Source organism: Neoarius graeffei, chromosome 8, assembly GCF_027579695.1.
Source record: "Neoarius graeffei isolate fNeoGra1 chromosome 8, fNeoGra1.pri, whole genome shotgun sequence".
NCBI classification, from domain to species: domain Eukaryota; kingdom Metazoa; phylum Chordata; class Actinopteri; order Siluriformes; family Ariidae; genus Neoarius; species Neoarius graeffei.
The window spans coordinates 40,597,817-40,625,048 of record NC_083576.1 but is presented as its reverse complement, the minus strand read 5'-3'; the positions used below and the strand labels follow the sequence as shown (position 1 = coordinate 40,625,048).

The 27,232-nt window shown below is 41.1% G+C and overlaps 1 protein-coding gene across 1 annotated transcript in view; it reads left to right on the top strand.

Moving 5' to 3' along the window:
• Positions 1 to 393: 393 nt before the first annotated feature.
• Positions 394 to 27,232, top strand: part of drp2 (dystrophin related protein 2) — a 353,984-nt gene continuing 327,145 nt past the window's right edge. The window contains exon 1 of the mRNA XM_060926712.1: positions 394 to 581. Within this exon, the coding sequence (XP_060782695.1) occupies positions 394 to 581 (188 nt within the window). The remainder of the gene's footprint in view (positions 582 to 27,232) is intronic.

Genomic DNA, 27,232 nt, shown 5'->3' with positions numbered 1-27,232 from the left:
CTTTGGCCAGTGTGAGCAGCCAAGTAATCTGAGAAAGAGCAAGTGTGTGTTTATTCGGGCTTAGATGGAAGAGCAATAATGCCACCATGATTGGATAACATAGTAAAAGTGGCGTAGCACTTTCAGCAGCTTTCAGATGAAGTAACCATGTTGAAAGGGTGATGGATTTCATAAAAGATGAAGGAATGGGCACTCTGACAGTAGTAGTAGTAGTAGTCACCAGACACAGTGTCACAACCTGGGGAAGGCTGTCTTATCATGGGACTTGTGCTGCGAATATGTTTGGAATCCCTGCTGTTCTTTTGGTAACTGCCACCACAACAGTGTAATGATATATTTTTTTCTGTTTGCTGTGTGTTAAACTTTAATAGACATTTACACCTAAACAAGTCTATGTCTGTGTGTCTTGCAGCTGCAGGCCGGCCCTTGTGGCCGAAATGCCACAGTGTGCCCTACAAGTCAGTGGGGGATCCTGAGGGACAGGAGGTGTCCCTTAAGTGCAACGGCCACATCATCAAATATTCTGACCAAAACATGAACCTGTGCTGGACCGAGATCAAACGCAAGTCCCACAACATCAGGTACTATTAACACTTTTGCTTTGAAAAATGCCTGCCCTTTGAACATTCCCAACATTCTCCAACTTGTGCCAAACATATTATCTTGGGATTTTATCAGGGTTTCTGTGAGCGGCTAAAAACAGTTCTTTCAATTCCATCTAGATGATTTAATTATGTTCTGGTTTATTTACACACTAAAGGCCATATACGGAGTTCAGTTACATGCTCATAGTGAATATTTAATACTGAAATATGGAAACTGTGCACATCAGTATTCAAACCTCACCTATTCAGACAGTTGCACAAGAAATATGTGTGTGTGTGTGGGGGGGGGGGGGGGGGGTAGAGTTTGCCTAAAACCGAGGGATAAATTTATTTGGGATAAAATGAGCTCATAATTTAAAGTCTTTAATTTTCTGTAAAGCTGCTTTGCAACAATGTCTGTTAGAAGCGCTATTCGACTTGACTTGGCAGAGGTATGTCTTAGTTATGTGTGATTCTGCCCTTTTGATGTGCAATTCTATTTTTTTTTGTTTGTTTGTTTGTTTGTTTTAATTGACTCCAGTGAGGAGCAGTAAGTCCAGTGTCACAGTCTGGCAGTTTGCTGTAACCACAAAAATACTGAAACGTATGACACAATTAATAATTAATTATCCTTCAAACCATGGTCTTGTTTTCTTTACAGGAGAGCATATTAACTTTACAAAAGCACTGCTATTATTTTATTAATTTGGTAATGTAAATATAGTTCATTAAAAGCATGATAAAATAGCATATCCCATGCACATATTACAGTATAATTTCATGACTGACCACTGTAATGAGCAAGGACAGAAGACCTTCAGGGAGTACATCAGAGCACCACTGGACTTCATTTTTGGCTCACCAGTTATGCTCGACAGCTGTTCTGGCCTGGGCTAATGGACTGCTTTATTACAATTCCCCTGGCTATTGGACCACTTTTGTCAGGATCGTGTTGCCATAATGCTTTTCAGTCAGTATGTTTAGGCTCATTTGATTTGGCATTAATTTCTTTTGATATAGCGTAGGGTTACTGTATGTGGCTTTAGTTTGTTCGTGTTTTCTGTGCCGAAGTGAGGACTTGAATATTTTATGTAGAATCTGAAGTGTCAAAGATTGATCTCATAGCATTTTCTCTAGAGCAATTTACCATAAACAATTTGTCTTGAAATTATGTGTACTAATATGTCAACAAACTTTGAGGGAGGGGGAATAAAGAACCTCTTTGTCATAATCAACAGACAGACATTGTTATCCCCTCATACTGTGCTAAAGTGTGCTGTGGTCTGGGTGGAATGTGTTCTGGGGGTTAGACGGGAGGACAGAGGCTTGCTGAGAATTTGTTGTCATTGGTAAAGATTTTAGTAGAGACCTTTACAAGCAATGTCAAATCCCTCCTTACTTCCCACATGGCACAGATGTGAGGGGTTGCTGATGACCCAGAAAGGGTTCCTCTGTCATTGTGCTATTATCACTGTGTGCCCACTGAGCACTGTAACCTTTTGGCTACCTTGAGGACCTCGTTTCTAATCAGTATTACTATTGTAATGCTCAGTGTTTATGCTTAAATGGGCTGGAATAGCATCATGGGCGTCACCACCATTGAATGGGAAGGGAACATAATTCATTTGGACCCCCCCCCCATTTAACATAAAATATTAGTTCATCCAGCACCATTTCTATTGCTTCGTGAAAGAATCCATTCCACTTGATCGATAAAAGAATACACATACCACTGAAAATCCACTCCGGGTTTTTCGGGCATTACCTACAACAACTCACCGCACACAAGTGAAGTGAATCTCAGTGCAAGCAGAGAAATTTTGGTGCAAGGTGCAGGCTGCTCGAAAGTGGAAGAGGTAACGTCAGCCCCATTGCCACCTCACAATGTCTAGCTTTTGCTAAAACCTTATTCTTTGGTTATATGCCCTCAAAATTAACCCTAGGCCACATTAAATTAATGTTCAACTAAACAATGAAATAAGCTTAGCCTAATGGGGTATTCTTGGTTGATGAATTGTTTGCAATATTTGCTCCCTCCCCAGACACAAGGACATAAGGAAATACTTTACAAAGAAGCGGAAAGTCAAAATTTCTCCACAGGACAGGCTTTTTTTTTTTTTTTTTGTTCCAATGGAAATGTTAGTGCAGTTAGCTGGCTAGTCAATGTTAGGAGATGTATCAGCTAGTTTAATGTTAGCTATCATTTAATTCAAACCCAATAGGCCTACCTTATTGTAATGCCAGGAATGAGGTCAAGTCTGCTCTGATGATATTTATTGATTCCCTGTTGTGATTTGAAGAACTTGTTTTGTCTGGTCTTTGCCAGTTTTCTGGAAAGTAACATGGGAAATCAGTGTATGCGGAAGGAATAGTAGAAAGGAAAGCAATGGAGAGAGATGGATGTTATTCCAGGTGGACTGTGAAGGAAAGGGGGATAAAAGTTATGAAGTGGTAGAAATTGTGGTGGCACCAATGTAAGGAGTTATATCTATAAATCTATTTGTTATACTAATCTGTAAATGTTACTGTAGTACCACCATTGCATGTAGGTTGACAAAACTGCATTTGTTCATTGTATGAAGTTATTTTTTATGCCACCGTTGTTTGAGACAGTGTGATTTTGTGTTATGAAGTTTGCATAATGCCATGTCATGCCTGTTCATTGTGTGAAATTATGAATATTCTTATTTTTAAACATACAGTTGAGTGTCACTATTGCTTGGCACAGTGGCATGTTGTGTAACATTTAAAACTAAATAAAAAAGGAAACAAAATAAAAAGTAAAATGCACCCATAAAGTCACTGATGATAAATTGTCACATTCATCTCATTATCTTAGGCATAGCAGTGGGTTTAAAAACAGGCCGACGAATATATGGACTAGTTGAATGAGGACTTATTGTTGAGTTTCTAAAATAGTCATTGAATTAAGTGACTTTTGTAGGTAAAAATAGGTGTTCAACAACCTGTTAAAAATACATCAGAATGCAAGAAGTGGCATCTAATTAATTAAAAATTTTCTGGGGGAAGACCCCCCACCCCCCCATTAAAAATGCTTCTGACGCCCCTGAATAACATGATGATTTCTAAGAAAACCCATCTAACCAAACACAGCATGCAGTGGTCTTTGATTAGAATGTGAGTTGTTCATCCATCTTGTTAATCTCTCTCTGTGTCTGCAAGTGAAGGGAAAAAAATCCCAATACATGTATACTGATTATGTGGAAACTACAGGAAGCAGTTATGGACAGAAAATGCATTATGCAACATGGACTCTTTAATGCAGGAGTGATTTGTCAGTTCCTCTTAAAAGGGTACACAGTTGGCAGATGCACTACAACATGGCCAAAAGTATGTGGCCACCTGACCATCACATCCATATGTGCCCATTTCAAAACCATGGGCATTAACATGAAGTTGGTCCTTTGTTCTTATAACAGCCTCCATTATTCTGGGAAAGCGTTCCACTGGATTTTGGAGCAGGGCTGTGGGGAGCATTAGTGAGGTCAGGCACTGACGTCAAGTGAGAAGGCATGATGCATAGTCGGTGATCCAATTTGTTCCAGAGGGTTTTTTTGTTTGTTTTCCTTCTGGGGTTGAGGTCAGGGCTTGGGCCACTTGATTTCTTCCGCATCAACCTTGGTAAATCATTTCCATATGGACCTCACTTTGTGCATGATTAAATTATGTTTGGGCCTCTTGGTTCCTTTGAAGGAAAATATTAAAGGTACAGCATTCTAAGACATTCTAGACAATTGTGTGCTTCCAACACTGTGGCAATACATTTCACATTTCTGAGAAAGCTTTTAATCAAAGTAGCAAATAAAGGGCAGGATTGATGAGCACCTCACAAATACTGATATGCACGTCATCTCATCTTACAAATTTTCCTGATTAGTCAAAAGGTTTAGAATGAAGCCATCCAGATTTTTCAACACTTTGAGTTGTCTCAACCATAAACACATCTTTACAGGTGTCTGCATGCTGCCATTTTGTCAGACTATAGTAGGAGAGAATCTTAATTGCATCATTGCAGGGGACTGAAGATGAAGTGATATTAATGATAGAGGGCTGCATCTGTGCGACTTCTAGAATGCATGAATTACCAAACACTTGGAGGTTGTGTTTGTGCCAGGGCTGGTGAACACTAGGGGTGGACAGTAACAAAGTACATTTACTTGAGTACTGTACTTAAGTACACTTTTTGAGTATCTGTACTTTATTTTTTTTAACTTATGACTTTAACTTCACTACTTTTGAAAGACAAATATCGTACTTTTTACTCCTACATTTCTGTCAAGGTCCTTGTTACTCATTACTATGAAGCTTTGAAAGTGGATGTTTTTTGTTTTCTTTTCTAAAACATGATTGGTTTTTTGCATAGGTGACACTGAGACAGCCTATCAGTAATCACTAGGGTCACGTCATGTCCATGGACTGTATAAAATCAAGTTCAATGATTTCTCTGCAGCATTATTTAAACACGATCAGTTGATGGTAGAATGGAAGGAGGCGGTTCTTTTGGGGAATGCACACACCCAGGGCTTTACCTAGAATCCATGTTTCAGTTTTCTAAAAGGATTAAAGATTCGTTTCGTTTTAAATGTTTGCCGAAAACAAACCACATCACGGCCTACAAAAACTCGCCGTCCAACCTGCGGAAGCATATTGAGGTATGTAAATGTTTTATTCCAAGATAAAGCTTGCAACGAAGTTGTCGGTGCTTTTAGAGCTAGCGATAATGTTATAATAGCTATGCAGTCTGGTTAGTCAAATTACTTTCTATGGATTTGCCCACCAAGTTGCCGCAGCCTTTCTTTTCTAGTAACGTTAGCTACCCAATATGATTTTGAGTTTGAAAAGAGTTTGCTAGCATGTCAGGTGGCATTTCACTGACTAGCTAGCTTATTGGTAAACCACCATGATGGCACAGCATGCGTTTATTTTGTGAATTCACATTTCTGTCTTTGGTAATGACATTAGGTATTGTAAGCGTTGTGGCAATAATTCAACAATGCATTGACAAAAAATGTACTTTTAATACTTAAGTATTTTTAAAAGCAAGTACTTCAGTACTTTAACTTAAAGGAGATATGCAGAGCTTTTATTCTTAAATAACTTTCTGAGTGGATAGTATCTCCATCCTTGACTCTTGTATGCTGCATAAATAGGGATAAAAAAAATACATTTTTGAGAGTTAAAATCGACAGCAAAGTTGGCATTTGAGCTGCCCCACTTAGCTCGCCATCCCTGAGTGCGTGACGTCACATCGGTAACCGGTTTTAAGGCCGGGGCCTTTTACAGCTATAGACCAAAGTCATATAAATAAAAATTTATGGTCAAAGTAAGAAATACCATTACCGACTTGCTCAACTAAGACTGCTTTGACTTAATTGTGGGTTGACTCTCATTAAAACAGGATAGGTGTTATAACTTATGGAACATACATGTACATGCATGCATTTTCACTGATAAAATGTAAAAGGCGAATTAAATAATCAGATGAACTCAGACAATCACATTCTGAAGTAAATTAAATAATCTCATACCGGTAACTACACACAATACAAGTTACATGTATTAATCTAAATGCAGGTAAACAACGTGGTGGTGTTTTTTAATCCAAATGAGAGTCAGAGCTTACCCGTCTGTGTTCTCGCTTCTTGAAGGCTGATTGTTTTTGAAACAATCTGACTTTCAGTTGTTTGTTCAGTTCCCCGTTCATTCTCTTCTTCCACATAAGGGAGAGATGGTAGCAATATCCAGTTTAGAAATAAGACGGCTGCTCCACTCATTCACTTTTCTTCAAACTGTATTCCGCCATTACTGCTGGGCTCAGGCAATTACTAAAACCCAGGACAGAATGGGATATCACCGGTTTTAGCAACAACTGCAGGGAGGTCACTGCCCGAGTGATATGTCCCGTCCCATGCTGGGTTTTAGCAACAACCCTCGGCTCACTCCGGGAGGACTGGTGCAATTGAACTCACTTTCCTTTTTAAAAAATAAATAAAATAAATACTTTTTCTTGTAGTTTTCTTTTTAATTGTTGGTACTGCACCCTCTTTCAATATGGGCTTATAGCCAGCGCTCCTCAACAGATCAGAGGTTTCATACGAGTCTTCAGTAAAATGTGCAGAGCAGAGAAGAGACCACTTCGTAGGCGCCCAATGTGCCCGTGAACTTCTCGCAAAACGCATCCAAATCTTTGCAGTTTGAACATTCTTGGACCATGAATGCACCGTAAATCCACCTTCTGTCGTGTTGCTGCACCAGCCAAAAACACATCTACGTGGCATGGCGATAAATTAGCTCAAAATGGAGGATCGGCGTTGCAGTCAGCTCTGTGTTTTAGTATAGTGGAAATGGCGATGAGACCGATAGACTTCCTGCTTTGACGTTACGGACATCAAGGTCATTCACTCAGACCGCTACCTATATAAATCACTTTAATCGTAAAAATTACTATATTAGATTTATTGTTAATGCTTAAAACTATTCCTGTGCCATTCTTGAGGTCTCAAGGCATTTATAAATGAAATTGAGGCCATGGCTCTGTATATATGCTGTAATGGAAACTTCTAATAAACACTTCAGAACGCTTAACAGTTGTCGTTTCAGTTATTTATTATAGTAGATCATATAAAACGGATATATAAAATAGAAATGGAAAAAGAAGACACCACTTCCGATGATGCTGAGAGTATGCGCACTCTGAGTTGTATCTTAGTGACTGTTATCTATTATACTCTAAAGGCATTCGCTTACTGCTTGCATCTTCACGTGATTGGCTCAAGATTTTCTATGAAGCTTTGTTAAAGCGTGCACCTGGCATGCTCTGGGATGTGCAGGAACTCAGACACCCTGCTTATCACCAGCCAAGGCCACAGAAAGGCGATTACAGCATGTGGAAAAACAATTCTTCTCAGTACACTAGGCCACTTGAGCTCAACACACAGAAACACAGAGAATAGGAATGTTCATTCACTAAATTTCCTTCACATTTCCCCCCCTTTTTATCCTACAGGATAATAATTGCTAAAGAAAAGAAACGTACACGATTTCAGTGGTAAGAGTTCTTGGAGAGATTCGACTTAACAAGTCATTGAGTGTACAGGGATAATGCTAAGGCTGTTTTGTAAGACATAGACATCTTAAGTTAATGCTAGCAAGCTATATACCGGTACATAGATCAGGAAACAATAGAACAGAAAAGCAACCACAAATGAGAGTGTTTTAAGCTAGGGCTAATTTCATATCAGCTGTGCTGATGTTGTCAAACGGTGGGTTATAGTCTTCGTGTGGGTTTGGAGGCCAGTCAGGCAAGTCGTCTGGGTCTATTTTCACTATCTGGTAACCGATATTTGTCAGCTGCCTTTGAAACACAGACATACAACATTGACAGAAAACAGGGAGCAAACATACCGGTAGCATCACAATCACTAAACCCAGGACTGGTATGGTGGATGGAATCAGAGCCTTCCATCCACTAAACCAACGCCATCAACTGTCTTCAATTTCTCCATGTTCATCTGCTTGTAATTGTTCAGCAACCTTGCGCATCTTGTTCAGTGCCTCAGTGATGTTACAGAGTTAACCCTTGCCCTTCTTGATGTGTATTGGTGCTCAGAGGGTGGGCATGCCCTATCAGCCCTCGTTCCACATCACCGGGGCTTGGAGAAACTCGGGACTTCTGAAACCAGTTTACTGACTAGATACTGAAATACTCTTCTCTATTGAGGGTGCGTGCATGATTGATGTGATACTCGCACTGTTCCATGCAGTGATGCCTTTCTTCCTTGCGCGCTTTACCAGTGTCCGGGTCACTTAGGCCTTCCTTTTCCTCCTGCTCAGCCAGTTCAGGACCCCTCCTGCAGTGGCTAGCGTGGATCCACGTCACTCTGCCTGTGACCTTCACTGCCGTTGGGGTCGTGAGCAGGACCTGGAATGGGCCATTCCACCATGGCTTGTTCCATTTGGTTTGTCGGAAGTCTTTCACCACTATCCAATCCCCTGGTTGTAGATCATGGAGAGGTCCCTCAGAGGGCTTGGGAAGTGCTTCTTTTACCTGTTTGTGGATACATTTCAAAACAGAGTACAGCGTTGCACAGTAATTCAACATTGCATCATCACACAGTGTGGTGTTCGGCAGTGTTCCTTGGGCTGGCCCTATCCCCGTGTTGGGTACTCGTCCAAACAGAATTTCGAATGGGCTTAACCCATGTTTAGGCCTAGTTTGCATCCTCATTTGTGTGAGTACTACAGGGAGGACCTTTGTCCATCCTAGCCCTGTTTCTGCACAAGCTTTGCTTAGTTCATTTTAAGGGACCCATTTTCCCTCTCTACTGCTCCCGCACTGGCAGGATGGTAGGCACAATGTTGTTTCAGGTCTATCCCTAGGAATGCTCCTATTTTCTTTAGGGCTGCATTAACAAAGGGCGTTCCATTGTCACTTGAGATTTTGCTAGGTATACCCCACCTAGGAATTATGTATCTCAGGAGTGCTTTGACTATTGCCTCTGAGTTTTGTTTAGCTGTGGGGAATACTTCAACCCATTTTGAAAACATGTCAACTATTACCAGGCAGTACCTTTTCCCTCACTAGGTGTAAGTTCAATGAAGTCCATTTGGAGATGATCAAACAGTTTGTCTGGTATTGGGTATGCTGCTTGAGTTAGTTTGATACCTTGACCTGCATTATGTTGTGCGCATATCAAGCATTGCTTGCAGAATTTCGCAGCATAATTTGAAAACCCCTTTGTGAACCATCTCTTTGTTACTTCTGCTACCATCCCCCTTTTTGACACATGGGTGAGTCCATGGGCCAATTTTGCATAGAAAGGGAACATGTGTTTTGGTAGACAGGGACAGCCCGAGGGACAAACCTAGACCAAGTTTGCAAAGATACAGCCGGCCTGTTTCCAGACTTGTCTCTCGTCCTGGGTGGCAATGCTCTGAAGGTTCGCTAGCTGTAAACAGGGGGTAGAAACCTGAGGAAAAGCAAGGTTAGAAGGTGAACTGGAAGTTGAGGCTGCACACTTAGCTGCCGCGTCCACCCTGACATTTCCTTGAGACACAAGATCAGTATTGTTAGTATGGGCAGCACACTTACACACAGCAATGGCTCTAGGGAGTAGAATAGCATCCAACAACTCAGAGACCAGTTTATGATGTGCAATGGGAGAGCCTGTGTTAGCAAGAAAATTTCTATGTTTCCAAATGGTGCCAAAATCGTGCACAACGCCAAATGTGTACCTGCTGTCCGTAAAAATATTGACAGATTGCCCTGCAGCCAATTTGCATGCCTCGATAAGGGCACAGAGCTCTGCGGCCTGCGCCGACAGGTTTGAGGACAGACACGACGCCTTGAAGACCTCGTGATCTGAGACTACAGAAAAACCTACTTTGCTCTCTCCCATCTCTGGAGGCTGAATCGTCCACATAGAGGACCATGTCTGGATTTTCCAAAGGGTCGCTCTTTAAGTCTGCCCTGGGGGAACAAAAATCGTTAGTGAGAGCAACACAGTCATGTGGCTCTCCATCATCCTCTGTAAGGAGAAGAGAGGCAGGATTCAGAACAGTACAACATTTCACAATGATGTTAGGCATATCAAGTATGACAGTGTTATACTTTAACCATCTCTGTGCTGACAAATGTGACGTCATTTTCTCCAACAGAAGCAGGGAGACGGGCAGCACGGTGGTGTAGTGGTTAGCGCTGTCGCCTCACAGCAAGAAGGTCCGGGTTCGAGCCCCATGGCTGGCGAGGGCCTTTCTGTGCAGAGTTTGCATGTTCTCCCCGTGTCCGTGTGGGTTTCCTCCAGGTGCTCCGGTTTCCCCCACAGTCCAAAGACATGCAGGTTAGGTTAACTGGTGACTCTAAATTGACCGTAGGTGTGAATGTGAGTGTGAATGGTTGTCTGTGTCTATGTGTCAGCCCTGTGATGACCTGGCGACTTGTCCAGGGTGTACCCCGCCTTTTGCCTGTAGTCAGCTGGGATAGGCTCCAGCTTGCCTGCGACCCTGTAGAACAGGATAAAGTGGCTAGAGATAATGAGATGAGATGAGAAGCAGGGAGACAGCATGTAGGACCAAAAGAGTGAGGTTAGAATACCCCACAATATTTCTGGAAGCAGTTACCGCCTTTTCAGCTGCAGCAACTGCATGCAGGCAAACAGGAATTCCAGACGCCACTGGATCCAGCTTGCTGGAGAAGTAGGCTACAGGTCTCAATCTATCCCCATGCTTCTGCAAAAGAACAGAGGTCATGAAACCCTTCTTTTCATCTACGGTTTGAACAAATAGTTTATTGGGGTCAGGCAATCCCAGAGTGGGTGTTGTCTGCAGAGCGCTCTTTAGGGACGTCATGTGCACGTGGAACAACCACAGCATTGACTGCTTGCAGATCTTGGACAAACCTCCACTCATTGGGCTGGGACGGTTTTCTTGCCTTCTTAACTGGGAAAATAGGAGCACACACTAGAGAGTCTGGGCAAGGGACAATTACACCTGCCTTCAGCAACGAATCAAAGACCGGTCTTATACCTGCGATTGCTTCTGGTTTGAGTGGGTACTGGGTCTGTCTAGGCCTGAAATCTGATTTGGGGGTGATCACCACTCATTCAGCATTCTTTATTAGGCCTACATCATGTTTACCCTTCGCCCAAACGGAATTTGGAACTCACGCTAATTTGGGGTGCACCTCTGCTGGAGTTATGCCTGTGGAAACGGAGACAAACAGGCCACTATGGCCGGGGTCCCCAGGACCCTGGTCATCAGTGGCTAATATTACGCTGCGCTTAACATGCACACACATAGCATGACTTTGTTTGTAGACCCCAAGCTTTTGGCAAAACAACACACTAGGGTCCTCTGTTTTGGACCATTCATTGCCATTGACTGTGCAGTTCTTAACCCATTTCCCCACGTCTTTCCAATGGGCGACTTGTGGCTTTGCTAATGAGACATGGGGTATAGAATTAATGATGCCAAAGAAATCATGCTGGCAGCAGCCGACCTCGGAGTCCTCGGACACAAGGCCGCGCATTACATGTTTGAGAACATTGCAATGAACATTGATGCAGCTGTTCAGACAACGAGTAAAATGGACCTGCTCAGCACAATAATGTTTAGACCAATATGTAGTTTTGGGGGTCAATCTTTCACATGCATGGGGGTCTGCAAACCAAGTCTTTCAAACTCTACATCTTGCCCTTGGTGAACATGTGCTGTGCAATGCAAATCTTCCTCTTTCATATAATCTGTGTCAACTGATGAGGTGTTCAAGTGTGCGAGCTGTACAAGGTGTTTGGGAGTTTGAGTGAGTTGATCTGAGCAGAGCCGCCAGACATACACATACAGGGGGCTTCCAAGACCATAGTGCACACCACACATTTCACTTACTTCAATAGTTAGTCCATCTGAAGTGGACGTGAGATTTACTTCTAATTTGCACATTAAATCGTGTGCTAACAAATTTACTGGACACGTATGTGAGATGAGGAATGAGTGGAACGTAACTATTCCTCCCTCGTTTTAGACAGGAGGTTGACTGAGAAAGTTTTGGTCACAGGTCATCCTGAGATGCCCATGGTCTGAATAGAATTTGAGCTGAGTGGTGGGGCTACTGGAAGTACCCCATGTTGTATGACTGAGTGTCCCGCTCCAGAATCTACTAAAAAGGTTAACACATGCCCACATACAGTGAGGGGCATACAAGGGAGTTTAGAGAAGGGAGTAGTTGTGTATTTTAACAAACTTAATGCAACTTCAGGTGTATCTATCTGGACTGGTGTATCGGGTGTTTCTGTGTAGTCTTGCTGTTGCATGCAGGTGCTGCTACTAATGTGTTTAACATTATGTGAATGCTCCTGTCTATGTGTATGTGTATCATCAGGTGTGTGTGTGTCACCTCCCCTGTTCTCTGTGTGGGGCCCGTTCCCAGAGTCCACCCGTCAGTCTGCTTTGCTGTACTCCTCATGAGGCCTTTGTTTGCTACTGTGAAGACAATCTCGAGCAATGTGTCCCTTCTGATTGCAGTTGTAGCAGGTTGCGCCTTTTATCCAGGACGGGTCACCCCAGGTCATCCTGCCTTGGCCCCTTCCTCGACCTCTTCCTCTAGGTCCAGGCTGAGCAGTCTGGAGAAGAGTGAGAGTGGCGGCGTGTAGGTCTTGGTCTCTTTTTGTTAACTTTGTCTTCTCCTTCTCTTTCAGCAGCCTTTCTGCATGCACAGCGTACTGCTCGATCTTAGTGAGGCTGGCAGTTTCCCACAGGAGACAGAGCTGCTTTACTGACTGGGCCACTGCTGGATTCATACCATTCATGAAACTGTTCCGCAGGTGTGCTTCCCAGACCTCAGGAGTGCCTTCCACTCCAGCCAGGGTCACAGGTCTGGTCAGGCCACTGTGTTTCTTGTGCGCAGCGGTGAGACGAGCGAGAAACACTGACACCACTTCACCATCTTCTTGCTTACACATACTGATCTTAGTCATGTCTATGTTCAAGGGAAAAGCTTCGATCAGATGAGCACAGAGAGCAGTGAGGGTATTTCTGTACTCACTATTGCCATCTGCTGGTCAGCTTCTGGACACTCTCTGGAAACCTTGTTCCAATCTATACCCATCTTGGTCATGATTAGGCGGTGAAGTTCATGGGTGGTCGGTCGGAATTCTCTGCAAAACATCAACAGTTCGTTACCAAATCTCTTTCCTCCTACCTCTCTCACATTGGGAAGAGAAGCCATGCTTTCCTTCATGTCAGCTGTTGTCCAGGGTCTGTGGACTAGAAGCACGCGGTCAGCTCCAGCCACTTCCACCACTGGAAGATGAAAAACTTCAGACTTTAGGTTACAGCCTTGTGGACCCACTGGTGAGCATGTGGTCAGGTCCAGGAGGGTGTCTCTTCCGTCGCCATATGCAAGACCGGATCTCATGTGTGATGGAGAAGTGCTGACGCTGGAGGTGACTGGTATGCTGGGAGAGATTCCAAAGGCTCAGTTTTTTGGTTTTTTTTTTTTTCTTTGTCTCGACTTCTCCCCCTTTCTGTGGGTGAGGTGCTTGTGGGAGTGATGCTCCGCCTTGCTGAGGAGGCAGTGTGTGTTGGGGTGGTGGGGCAGACTCCAGGTCAGGGTCCATCTGAAATTTCAAACACTGAGAAGAGGGTGAGAGCCCTGCCTGTTGTTTCTCTCTTTTGTACTCTCTCTTAAATGTTTCTTCTTTCCATGCAGAAAATGCCCTCCAGTCCCCTAAGAACTTAACATTATCTGCAGACTCTTCTTTTTCCTTCCGTTTCAACTTTTCTTCTAACTGTTCTATCTGCCTGGAACTAAAACTGCCCTTCTCAGGGAATCCTAAGTCCTTTACCCATATGTCAAACTGTACCAAATAATCCTCGCCATACGAGGTTTTCATAAACTGGATGTTTGGGCTGTCATAGGAACACCCAATTCTTATTATAGCACATGTAGCCTCAGGCTTACTTGCTTTTTTCTTTTCTTTCCCTAACTTACCGTTTCTGTTCCCCATTGTACACTGTTATATCAATAGGTTGTGACAACAATGGCTGAGTTTTTACTAGGATCACAAGAAGAATAAGTTGGACTATGTCCAAAAATGCGACACAATAATCCTTTAGGTATGTTCTGATTAGTAAACAATTTATCTGACATTTACCTTAAGCTAAAAGTAGGTATCATTTAGCACAACAACCTCAAAGACAACTCACGCATGTGTACAAGATCTATTTCTCTTTTTCAGAATTTGGAGGAGGACAGTACTCTGTTAATTCATCAATATTTTGCATGCACACTGGTGTGTCTTGGCGACTTCGTGATCGAACCTCTCTATCCCATTCCTACGATGGGCCAGTTGTTCACACAGAACAAAGGGAGCAAGATTCAATTCTTTCCCAGTTACAAATCGCTGAACGTGACTCCGTCAAAACACGCACCCGTACTTCCCTTGCTCAAGTAGGTGAGCTGTTACCCAGTCGTCACTTAGGCGGATTTTCTCTTACACAACCCAATAAACTACTTGCGGTTTATTGTCTCAAAATTGTGTTTTATCCATTTCGGCAAACATATTGATGGTACCACAGCTTAGCAGTCCTCCTGGGCTCGGACAAACTTCTGTCCGTTTCTTATATCAGTCTTCCTTGACTGGGACAATCTCTGTCCATCTCTTATATCAGTCTTCATTGACTAGGACAAATCTCTGTCCGTCTCTTATATCAGTCTTTAAATACTGTTTCCACTAATTTCTTTACACAAGAATGCAAAGTTATCATTTACTGGTTCGGTGAGCCCTGACGGTCTGGTCTCTCATCCGAGTTCTCAGCTCTGCACCGTAGCCTTGGGAGTGTCCCGTCGTCTGAGGATCAGACACGTAGGGCCCACCCAGGGACGCCAAATTGTAATGGAAACTTCTAATAAACACTTCAGAACGCTTAGCAGTTGTCTTTTCAGTTGTTTATTATAGTAGATCATATAAAACAGATATATAAAATAGAAAAGGAAAAAGAAGAAGAAGAGAAGAAGAAGAGAAGAAGACACCACTTCTGATGATGCCGAGAGTACGCACACTCTGAGTTGTATCTTAGTGACTTATCTGTTATACTCTAAAGGCATTCACTTACTGCTCGCATCTTCACATGATTGGCTCAAGATTTTCTAAGAAGCTTTGTTAAAGCGTGCACCTGGCATGCTCTGGGATGTGCAGGAACTCGGACACCCTGCTTATCACCAGCCAAGGCCACAGAAAGGCGATTACAGCATGTGGAAAAACAACTCTTCTCAGTACACTAGGCCATTTGAGCTCAACACACAGAAACACAGAGAAGAGGTCTGCATTTACTAAATTTCCTTCACAATGCTTCAAGTAAAAATTTGACTGTACAACTTTCACTTGTATCAGAGTAACATTTGACCAGCAGGATCTGTACTTTGACTTAAGTAATGAAGTTGGGTACTTTGTCCACTTCTGGTGAACACACAAATTTTCAGGCAGAACAAATCATCATGGACATGAATTATTTAACAAATGTCTAGATGGAAACAGGCAACACAATTAAAACAGACAGAGCACAGAGTCTAGATAGATAGATAGATAGATAGATAGATAGATAGATAGATAGATAGATATAGAGGGAGGGAGGGAGGGCCGCTGACAGCTTTGGCTGGGCCCGGGACAAAATGCTCTGAATGGGCCCCCCCCCCTGGGCCAACCCACACACACACACACACACACACACCTCTCTTATCCCAGTCTCTACTCACTCCAACCCTTAAATGACAGGTATTCAAAAAACATTCAACCGGTCAACAACCATTTCATTTTAGCATTTCAACATTTTTACAGTTTTAACATTTCCTTAGTCTGCAACTATTCAGGTGCGAAATGCAATGCGCCAGACTTTTGTTGTGCATGCGTGCATACTGTCCAGTGTGAAAAGCAGAGAAGAACACACCGCTCGAGAAATGGCGGGATATGATTGCGGGCTAATGTGAATATTCTTAGCTTCAATCAGATATATGAAAACACAATGTTATTAAGCCGTTGTGGTTATGAAATGATTCAATGCCCTGTGCGTTTGATATGGTGTTCAGTGTGACTTGCTCTCCCCTCGTTTGTAACATGAATTGCGTGCCGCGCGTGCCTTGGTTGGGGTTACTTTACGGGGCTGGAAAAAGTTGGCTGTGTCTTATCCAGTGATGGGAATAACGGCGTTAGAAATGAACGGCGTTACTAACGGCGTTACTTTTTTTTAGTAACGAGTAATCTAATTAATTACTTTTTACATCGTTATAACACCATTCCCGTTACTTACAATAAAATACTTTGCGTTACTTTATTAAAGCTGTTCTCATCTGGCACGCTGCTCATTCAGCCTTTCTTTACTCTGCTTTCGTGTGGGGCGGGGAGACATGAGACAACGGCACAGTAAGCCAATCGGAGTAGATTTGGACAACATACGTAGGTAGGCCACGCCTACTGCACTACTGCGCGCTCTTTCAATCGGAAGACACAGCGATGGCGAGCGGTGAGCCCAGCACTGCGCTTTCACATTGGAAATACAGCCATTACTTTTCATTACTTGAAATAAAAGGCAAGTGTGTTTACGTGCAATGCACATTATGTCGAGGAACAAAGCGTCTGTCCTCATCAGTGGCCAGTAATTAGTAACATAATTTTAATAACTACAAAAATATATTACATTTGATAGATGTCTTATCTCACATTGTCCCACAAAAATATTAATATAGTGTAGATAACATTACTAATTGGTTCTGTTAAGTGTCCATTTCAGTCATTAAACACATTTAACATTCACTTTTATTATGATTATACTAATTGAATTTGATTTTTTTTGAGGGGGAACAAAATGTAATGGAATAATTACTTTCCCTGGTAATTAGTTACTTTTATGACAAAGTAACTCAGTTACTAACTCAGTTACTTTTTGGGAAAAGTAACTAGTAACTATAACTAATTACTTTTTGAAAGTAACGTGCCCAACACTGGTCTTACCTGGCTCAGCTGCCCCACTGCCTTTGCTAGTACCTGCTGCATCATCCGAATCTTTTTTAAAATATTTATTCAGTGAGCCCCTGAGTCTCTTGGTTTGTTCCTCTCTTTTTCTCTTTTCTTTTCTGTGCTCCTGACTTGTGCATGTTGGCAAATGGCACGCACACTGATTGTCAAAGCGCTATGATCGAACGATGTTGTTTTTTTCCCCTTAATCAAAGAGTCAGACCAAACCATTTTTGCATTAGGGGTGGTAGGGGGTTCTTGACGCCTTTTTCAAAGACAATAAAGGCAAAAGATCTAGAAATCATTTATTGAATGCAAATATAGCAAATTTCTCCCCCAAATCAACACATTTTGAAATGAAATAAAATAATCGCAACTTCATGAGAGCCCAGTTCTGGGCCCCCCCATTCCTGGGCCCGGGACAACATACCCATTTGTCCCCCCCTGTCGGCAGGCCTGGATAGATAGATAGATAGATAGATAGATAGATAGATAGATAGATAGATAGAACCCCGATTCCATAAAAGTTGGGACAAAGTGCAAATTGTAAATAAAAACGGAATGCAATGATGTGGAAGTTTCAAAATTCCATATTTTATTCACAATAGAACATAGATGACATATCAAATGTTTAAACTGAGAAAATGTATCATTTAAAGAGAAAAATTAGGTGATTTTAAATTTCATGACAACAACACATCTCAAAAAAGTTGGGACAAGGCCATGTTTACCACTGTGAGACATCCCCTTTTCTCTTTACAACAGTCTGTAAATGTCTGGGGACTGAGGAGACAAGTTGCTCAAGTTTAGGGATAGGAATGTTAACCCATTCTTGTCTAATGTAGGATTCTAGTTGCTCAACTGTCTTAGGTCTTTTTTGTCGCATCTTCCGTTTTATGATGCGCCAAATGTTTTCTATGGGTGAAAGATCTGGACTGCAGGCTGGCCAGTTCAATACCCGGACCCTTCTTCTACGCAGCCATGATGCTGTAATTGATGCAGTATGTGGTTTGTCATTGTCATGTTGGAAAATGCAAGGTCTTCCCTGAAAGAGATGTCGTCTGGATGGGAGCATATGTTGCTCTAGAACCTGGATATACCTTTCAGCATTGATGGGGTCTTTCCAGATGTGTAAGCTGCCCATGCCACATGCACTAATGCAACCCCATACCAGAGATGCAGGCTTCTGAACTGAGCGCTGATAACAACTTGGGTCGTCCTTCTCCTCTTTAGTCCGAATGACACGGCGTCCCTGATTTCCATAAAGAACTTCAAATTTTGATTCGTCTGACCACAGAACAGTTTTCCACTTTGCCACAGTCCATTTTAAATGAGCCTTGGCCCAGAGAAGACGTCTGCGCTTCTGGATCATGTTTAGATACGGCTTCTTCTTTGAACTATAGAGTTTTAGCGGGCAACGGCGGATGGCACTGTGAATTGTGTTCACAGATAATGTTCTCTGGAAATATTCCTGAGCCCATTTTGTGATTTCCAATACAGAAGCATGCCTGTATGTGATGCAGTGCCGTCTAAGGGCCTGAAGATCACGGGCACCCAGTATGGTTTTCTGGCCTTGACCCTTACGCACAGAGATTCTTCCAGATTCTCTGAATCTTTTGATGATATTATGCACTGTAGATGATGATATGTTCAAACTCTTTGCAATTTTACACTGTCAAACTCCTTTCTGATATTGCACCACTATTTGTCGGTGCAGAATTAGGGGGATTGGTGATCCTCTTCCCATCTTTACTTCTGAGAGCCGCTGCCACTCCAAGATGCTCTTTTTATACCCAGTCATGTTAATTACCAATGCCGGGGTGGCCCTATATTTAGCCGGGACCATCCCCGGCCCAAACCATCAATGGTGGCCTGCTTGGAGCATGGGGAAAATAATTTTCACTAATTTTGGTCACTGATCTTATTCTTGCATTAATCATCAATTCAACTGCACTCTGCATTTTCACATGGCAGCCCAGACGCCGACAGCATCGCAGCAGATTAAATAGGCGCTACCAAATAAGGAAATTCTCCCCTCCCCTCTATTGCAGTTGGTTTGGTCCAAGACTCCTCCTCTGTATTACGGGGAACTTAAACAACATTGGCGCGAAACAGCGCGCGTCAGTGATGGAGGGCAGAAAGAGGCCAGGTGGAACCGAAAGGGCGAAGCTTAAAAAAAGGAAGGAGGTGGCAGCAAAATGTGCCAAATTGACAGATATGTTCTCAAGACCAGCTGGTAGGTTACGAAAGATATGGAGTATGATAACCCTGTTTGTCGATTTTATCAGTCTATGCTAGGCCTATAATGTGTCGATAGTTTGCGATGTCAATTCAGCTTTTTGATGTCATGTGAAATCTCGCAATTTACACGGTATAGATGTGGTGTATGTCTTAATTCTAAGAAGAACCGGACATTGCTTTACATCCCAGTTATTAACAATTTTAGACGAACAGGTCCCAAATGTGCTGTTGCGCGTTATTTCCTCATCCAGCCTATTTCATCTCGCTGTCACACCGTGCATTTCCACAGGCGTGCGCACATTGTGGTTATGAACACATAGGCCTAGAAGTCATATTTGATGTTAAATAATTGTTGTTATATATATATATATATATATATATATATATATATATATATATATATATATATATATAAAACTTAGAAGAGGTGTATGCGTATGCCAATATTCTAAGCAGAATCGAACACTTGCTTTAGCCTAAATTTCATTTAACCAATTTTGAGTTGCCTAATGTGCCCTCACACTTTATCTGCCGGTTGCTGAGTACCCAGCATTGTTGATTTGCCATTATTTTCGAGGCGTATGCGGCATGTAATACACAAGCATTGGTTCAAATGCACGCGAGAACCTATATTGTTAAAGTGAAGTGAAGTGAAGTTTACCTGAATTTAAACCAAATAAAAAGCATTGTGAAAGAACAGTTATTTGTTTTATCTTTTTTAATGTACTCAAATTCCTCCTCCATTTCAAAGTGGCCTGAATGTGAATTAAACTCCCGGACTGAAAACAGGGCCCACTCCGGCCCTGTTAATTACCTATTGCCAATTGACCTAATGAGTTGCAATTTGGTCCTCCAGCTGTTCCTTTTTTGTACCTTTAACTTTTCCAGCCTCTTATTGCCCCTGTCCCAACTTTTTTGAGATGTGTTGCTGTCATGAAATTTCAAATGAGCCAATATTTGGCATGAAATTTCAAAATGTCTCACTTTCGACATGTGATATGTTGTCTATGTTCTATTGTGAATACAATATCAGTTTTTGAGATTTGTAAATTATTGCATTCCGTTTTTATTTACAATTTGTACTTTGTCCCAACTTTTTTGGAATCAGGGTTGTAGATAGATAGATAGATAGAGTGGCTGTGTGTTGCTGCTGCAATTTCACTGACTTGCTGGCTGATATCAGAGAAAAGCAACAGCTTGCTGTACGATATGTTTAGTGTGTTTTCAAATAAAAGGAAAAGTTAGGTGCTTACATGGACAGATGCCCAAAACAGTGTTATAGCAGAAAAGAAAGCAATACTTCACTAGGTTTTACTGTATGGATGCTAGAGTCTGCTTTCTTTTTATTTAGGCATCTACAGTGGTGCTTGAAAGTTTGTGAACCCTTTAGAATTTTCTATATTTCTGCATAAATATGACATAAAACATCATCAGATTTTCACACAAGTCCTAAAAGTAGATAAAGAGAACCCAGTTAAACAAATGAGACAAAAATATTATACTTGGTCATTTATTTATTGAGGAAAATGATCCAATATTACATATCTGTGAGTGGCAAAAGTATGTGAACCTCTAGGATTAGCAGTTAATTTGAAGGTGAAATTAGAGTCAGATGTTTTCAATCAATGGGATGACAATCAGGTATGAGTGGGCACACTGTTTTATTTTAAAGAACAGGGATCTATAAAAGTCTGATCTTCACAACACGTTTGTGGAAGTGTATCATGGCATGAACAAAGGCGATTTCTGAGGACCTCAGAAAAAGCGTTGCCGATGCTCATCAGGCTGGAAAAGGTTACAAAACCATCTCTAAAGAGTTTGGACTCCACCAATCCACAGTCAGACAGATTGTGTACAAATGGAGGAAATTCAAGACCATTGTTTCTCTCCCCAGGAGTGGTCGACCAACAAAGATCACTCCAAGAGCAAGGTGTGTAATAGGCGGCGAGGTCACAAAGGACCCCAGGGTAACTTCTAAGCAACTGAACGCCTCTCTCACATTGGCTAATGTTAATGTTCATGAGTCCACCATCAGAAGAACACTGAACAACAATGGTGTGCATGGCAGGGTTACAAGGAGAAAGCCACTGCTCTCCAAAAAGAACATTGCTGCTCGTCTGCAGTTGGCTAAAGATCACATGGACAAGCCAGAAGGCGATTGGAAAAATATTTTGTGGACAGATGAGACCAAAATAGAACTTTTTGGTTTAAATGAGAAGCATTATGTTTGGAGAAAGGGAAACACTGCATTCCAGCATAAGAACCTTATCCCATCTGTGAAACATGGTGGTGGTAGTGTCATGGTTTTTGCCTGCTTTGCTGCATCTGGGCCAGGACGGCTTGCCATCATTGATGGAACAATGAATTCTGAATTATACCAGTGAATTCTAAAGGAAAATGTCAGGACATCTGTTCATGAACTGAATCTCAAGAGAAGGTGGGTCAAGCAGCAAGACAATGACCCTAAGCACGCAAGTTGTTCTACCAAAGAATGGTTAAAGAAGAATAAAGTTAATGGTTTGGAATGGCCAAGTCAAAGTCCTGACGTTAATCCAATCGAAATGTTGTGGAAGCGAGCAGTTCATGTGAGGAAACCCACCAACATCCCAGAGTTGAAGCTGTTCTGTACGGAGGAATGGGCTAAAATTCCTCCAAGCCGGTGTGCAGGACTGATCAACAGTTACCGGAAACGTTTAGTTGCAGTTATTGCTGCAAAAGGGGGTCACACCAGATACTGAAAGCAAAGGTTCACATACTTTTGCCACTCACAGATATGTAATATTGGATCATTTTCCTCAATAAATAAATGACCAAGTATCATATTTTTGTCTCATTTGTTTAACTGGGTTCTCTTTGTCTATGTTCAGGACTTGTGTGAAAATCTGATGATGTTTTAGGTCATATTTATGTAGAAATATAGAAAATTCTAAAGGGTTCACAAACTTTCAAGCACCACTGTATCTTACTGGACAAAAGCTATGTATAGAACCTTCAGTCTAATGTAAACTGAGCACAGACATCCCAACTCTCCCGGAAGTTCTGGGAGTCTCCTATATATTGATAGCGGTTCCCTAACACCTGCAAATTAGATACAATATCCTGGAATTGAGAGCAAGAGAGAGCGAGCGAGAAAATCCTGATTGTGCTGTCTTGCTAAGTAGACTAATCAGTTTTCTGTATGGGCAAGCTTTATGTCTTCTCTCCCAGACCGATAGTCCATCAATTCAGTGTATCCAGGAGCATCATGGCAGAACGGAAATATGAAAACGAAAATACAAAACCCACTACACGAAAGTGTCCCCTTGCCTAATGGGGTAAAACAAAAAATTGACTGTGCTGTACTGTTTGCAACAGTGACTTTAGCATTGCCCGTAGCGGGTTATACGATTGTAAAAGACATGTTAAAGTGAGTTTAACAGGTGTCATTTGTTCATGTGCATATTGTTTATACTAGTTGGCTAGCTGCCAAGGCTACGTGATAAGGCCAGACTCCTTGAAGATTTGTTTTAATTTAATAGAATATTAAAAAAAAAAAAGAGTTAAATAATAGTCATAAACATTTTACATAAATAGTTTAAGCAGTCTACATATTTTTTTCGGAACTTTTTTTTAAATTTATTCCACACAAATGAAATGCATGAAGATGGACATAAAATCACACCCGCCTCAGTTAAGTCCACTCAAATCTGCACCATATTACACACATACTCTCATATACAATACCATCTTTCATTTCAAGTCTTAACAATTTTACACAGATACAACCAACATTCATTTGAATTCTGTAAGTTCTCCCTGGGTAGACCAATAGTACAGATAGGTGTAATTGCAAATCCAATACAGGTGCTAGTGAGAAACTAAATATAAAGGAAAATAATAGACAACCAAAATAACTTTATCTGAGCAAATAAAATTAAAAAGAGGTGTTTAGAGCTCTAATATTTGTTATTGGTTTCCATCTTCTCTCAATTTTTTTCTAGTTTCAGTTGTAGTCTTGCTGTAGGGATTTATTTATTTACTTATTTATTTATTTATTTATTTATTTATTATTTTTTCCATAATAAAGACCTTTTTTACTCTGTCTCCCTATTGTGTTATGTTGGGGGGTGGCTTCAACCAAGAGGTTGTGATCTCTTTCCTTGCTATCAGGAGCAGGACTCTCAGAAAGTAACTGCATTCTCTGTCTATCAGATCCTCAGGTAATATCCTGAGTATGTACAGTGTTGGGTCAAGACTGTAGGTCTCTACCCAGAGCTCTCTTAATTTCTTTTTGTACACATTTCCAAAAATCTAAGGTCTTTAGGCAATCCCAAAATATGAGTGAAGTTACCTACCATCCCACAATTCCTCCAACATAAATCAGATGTATTACTATATTTTGAGGTGATAGATGGGGTGCTAAAATAATGCATCTTCACCTTCCAATCAAACTCCCTCCATGTTGGACTGTTGGTTAATTTATGTCCAGATCTGAATGTTCCTCCCAATCATCATCCATTATTTTTACATTTGCTTCCAGTTCCCATTTTTCTTTGACATCCATATTATTAATATTGGATTCATATTGTAGTGTTTTATAGATTTTTGAAATCAGCCCTTTTTTTGATTCTCCCTCTGTAAATGACATGAACAAGTCTTTGACTTTGGTTGGTTCTTTGCATATTTTCTCCCACTCATGTTTCTGGAGGTAAATAATTGCAACTGTAGTGTCTCAGTTGCAAATATTTATAAAAGTCATTATTTGGTAAGTTAAATTCCTGTTTGAATTGTTCAAATGATTTCAAAAATTTACCCCTTAAAAACTTGTGCTATAATTAATCCCTTGTTTGTCCATTTCTCAAATCCTGCATCTAAAGTACACAGTACAAAATCTGGGTTTTGGGCAATTTTTATAGCTTTGCTCACAGAGCTTGATATATTTAATTTCTTTTGTATTGTCAACCATGTTTTCATTGTTTCTATAACCCACTTATTTTGAATCTTAAACTTTTTCTGCACCATTCTGGTTATAAACGGTTGTGATTCAAAAGGCACATTTGGGCAAGCCCTTTGCTCCATTTCCACCCATATTGTATCTTTATCTTTGGTTATCCATAATATGAGAGCTCTAAATTGAGCTGCCCAATAATAGTTCCTTAGATTTGGTAAATTTAACCCTCCCTTATTTTGGGGAGATAAAAGCGTTTTTATATTCTCACTTTTTTTTGCGCCATAAATTTGACGTACTTTTATCCAACATTTTAAAGGTGGAGTCAGGGATCATACAGTAATTGGAAGTGACTGAAACAAGAACAGTAGTCTTGGCAAGATATTCATTCTAATCGTGTCTACCCTCCCAATGAAGGTCGGGGTAAAATCCCTCATCTATCCAGATCCTTCTTAATTTCATTTATCAACTTTCCATAATTTGCATCATACAACTGTGAGACATGAGGAGTAATAATAATGCCCAGGTATCTAAACCCTTTGTCGGTCCATTTAAAATCAACTTTTTCTTTCAGCTCTGCTGGACATTTACCTGATATCATAATAGCAATTGATTTGCTTTCATTTCTCAGATATCCTGAGATTCCTCCATATTCTTTAAGATTCTCCAACAGAGCTGGTATGGATTGGGATTGATCATTTAAAAGTAAATCGTCTGCAAACAATACAGTGGTGCTTGAAAGTTTGTGAACCCTTTAGAATTTTCTATATTTCTACATAAATATGACCTAAAACATTATCAGATTTTTACACAAGTCCTAAAAGTAGATAAAGAGAACCCAGTTAAACAAATGAGACAAAAATATTATACTTGGCCATTTATTTACTGAGGAAAATGATCCAATATTACATATCTGTGAGTGGCAAAAGTATGTGAACCTCTAGGATTAGCAGTTAATTTGAAGGTGAAATTAGAGTCAGGTGTTTTCAATCAATGGGATGACAATCAGGTGTGAGTGGGCACCCTGTTTTATTTAAAGAACAGGGATCTATCAAAGTCTGATCTTCACAACACATGTTTGTGGAAGTGTATCATGGCACGAACAAAGGAAATTTCTGAGGACCTCAGAAAAAGCATTGTTGGTGGTCATCAGGCTGGAAAAGGTTACAAAACCATCTCTAAAGAGTTTGGACTCCACCAATCCACAGTCAGACATATTGTGTACAAATGGAGGAAATTCAAGACCATTGTTACCCTCCTCAGGAGTGGTCAACCAACAAAGATCACTCCAAGAGCAAGGCATGTAATAGTCGGCGAGGTCACAAAGGACCCCAGAATAACTTCTAAGCAACTGAAGGCCTCTCTCACATTGGCTAATATTAATGTTCATGAGTCCACCATCAGGAGAACACTGAACAACAATGGTGTGCATGGCAGGGTTGCAAGGAGAAAACCACTGCTCTCCAAAAGAACATTGCTGCTCATCTGCCGTTTGCTAAAGATCATGTGGACAAGCCAGAAGGCTATTGGAAAATGTTTTGTGGACGGATGAGACCAAAATAGAATGTTTTGGTTTAAATGAGAAGCGTTATGTTTGGAGAAAGGAAAACACTGCATTCCAGCATAAGAACCTTATCCCATCTGTGAAACATGGTGGTGGTAGTGTCATGGTTTGGGCCTGTTTTGCTGCATCTGGGCCAGGACGGCTTGCCATCACTGATGGAACAATGAATTCTAAATTATACCAGTGAATTTGAAAGGAAAATGTCAGGACATCTGTCCATGAACTGAATCTCAAGAGAAGGTGGGTCATGCAGCAAGACAACAACCCTGAGCACACAAGTCATTCTACCAAAGAATGGTTAAAGAAGAATAAAGTTAATGTTTTGGAATGGCCAAGTCAAAGTCCTGACCTTAATCCAATGGAAATGTTGTAGAAGGACCTGAAGCAAGCAGTTCATGTGAGGAAACCCACCAACATCCCAGAGTTGAAGCTGTTCAGTACGGAGGAACGGGCTAAAATTCCTCCAAGCCGGTGTGCAGGACTGATCAACAGTTACCGGAAACATTTAGTTGCAGTTATTGCTGCACAAGGGGGTCACACCAGATACTGAAAGCAAAGGTTCACATACTTTTGCCACTCACAGATATGTAATATTGGATCATTTTCCTCAATAAATAAGTGACCAAGTATAATATTTTTGTCTCATTTGTTTAACTGGGTTCTCTTTATCTACTTTTAGGACTTGTGTGAAAATCTGATGATGTTTTAGGTCATATTTATGCAGAAATATAGAAAATTCTAAAGGGTTCACAAACTTTCAAGCACCACTGTGTTTTATGTTGCCCCCCCAATCCCTTATTCCCAATATTTGACTGTTTTGACTTATTGATTTAGCCAATGGTTCAATACTTACAGTGAACATCAACGGAATCAATCACCTTGTCTGACTCCTCTTTTGAGGCAGAAGAAATCTGAGCAACAGCCATTAATTCTGATCCGTGATTTGGGATCTTTGTAGATTATCTTTGCCCATTCCATAAAATTTTGGGGAAATCCAAAGGCTGACAGTGTCTGAAACAAAAAGTTCCATTTCACTCTATCAAAAGCCTTCTGCGCATCTAAACTAAGCATCATAGAAGACTGAGGTTTGTATTTTGTGCTTGAAATTATATTTAATATTCCCCTGATGTTTGCTCCCTGCCTACCTGGAATGAACCCAGTTTGATCTGTTTTAATTTAGTTATGTTTCTGCATTCTTTTTGCCATTATGCTTGTAAGAATTTTTGGATCACTGCATAATAAACTCACCGGTCAATATCCTTCACATAAAATTGGATCTTTTCCTTCATGTAAAACTGATATGATGGTGTAGTATTTCCCTGACGTGGGTGGAATACTGAAGCGCGGCAGGTGGGTGATGTTCACACACAACTTTATTTTATTGAGTTTG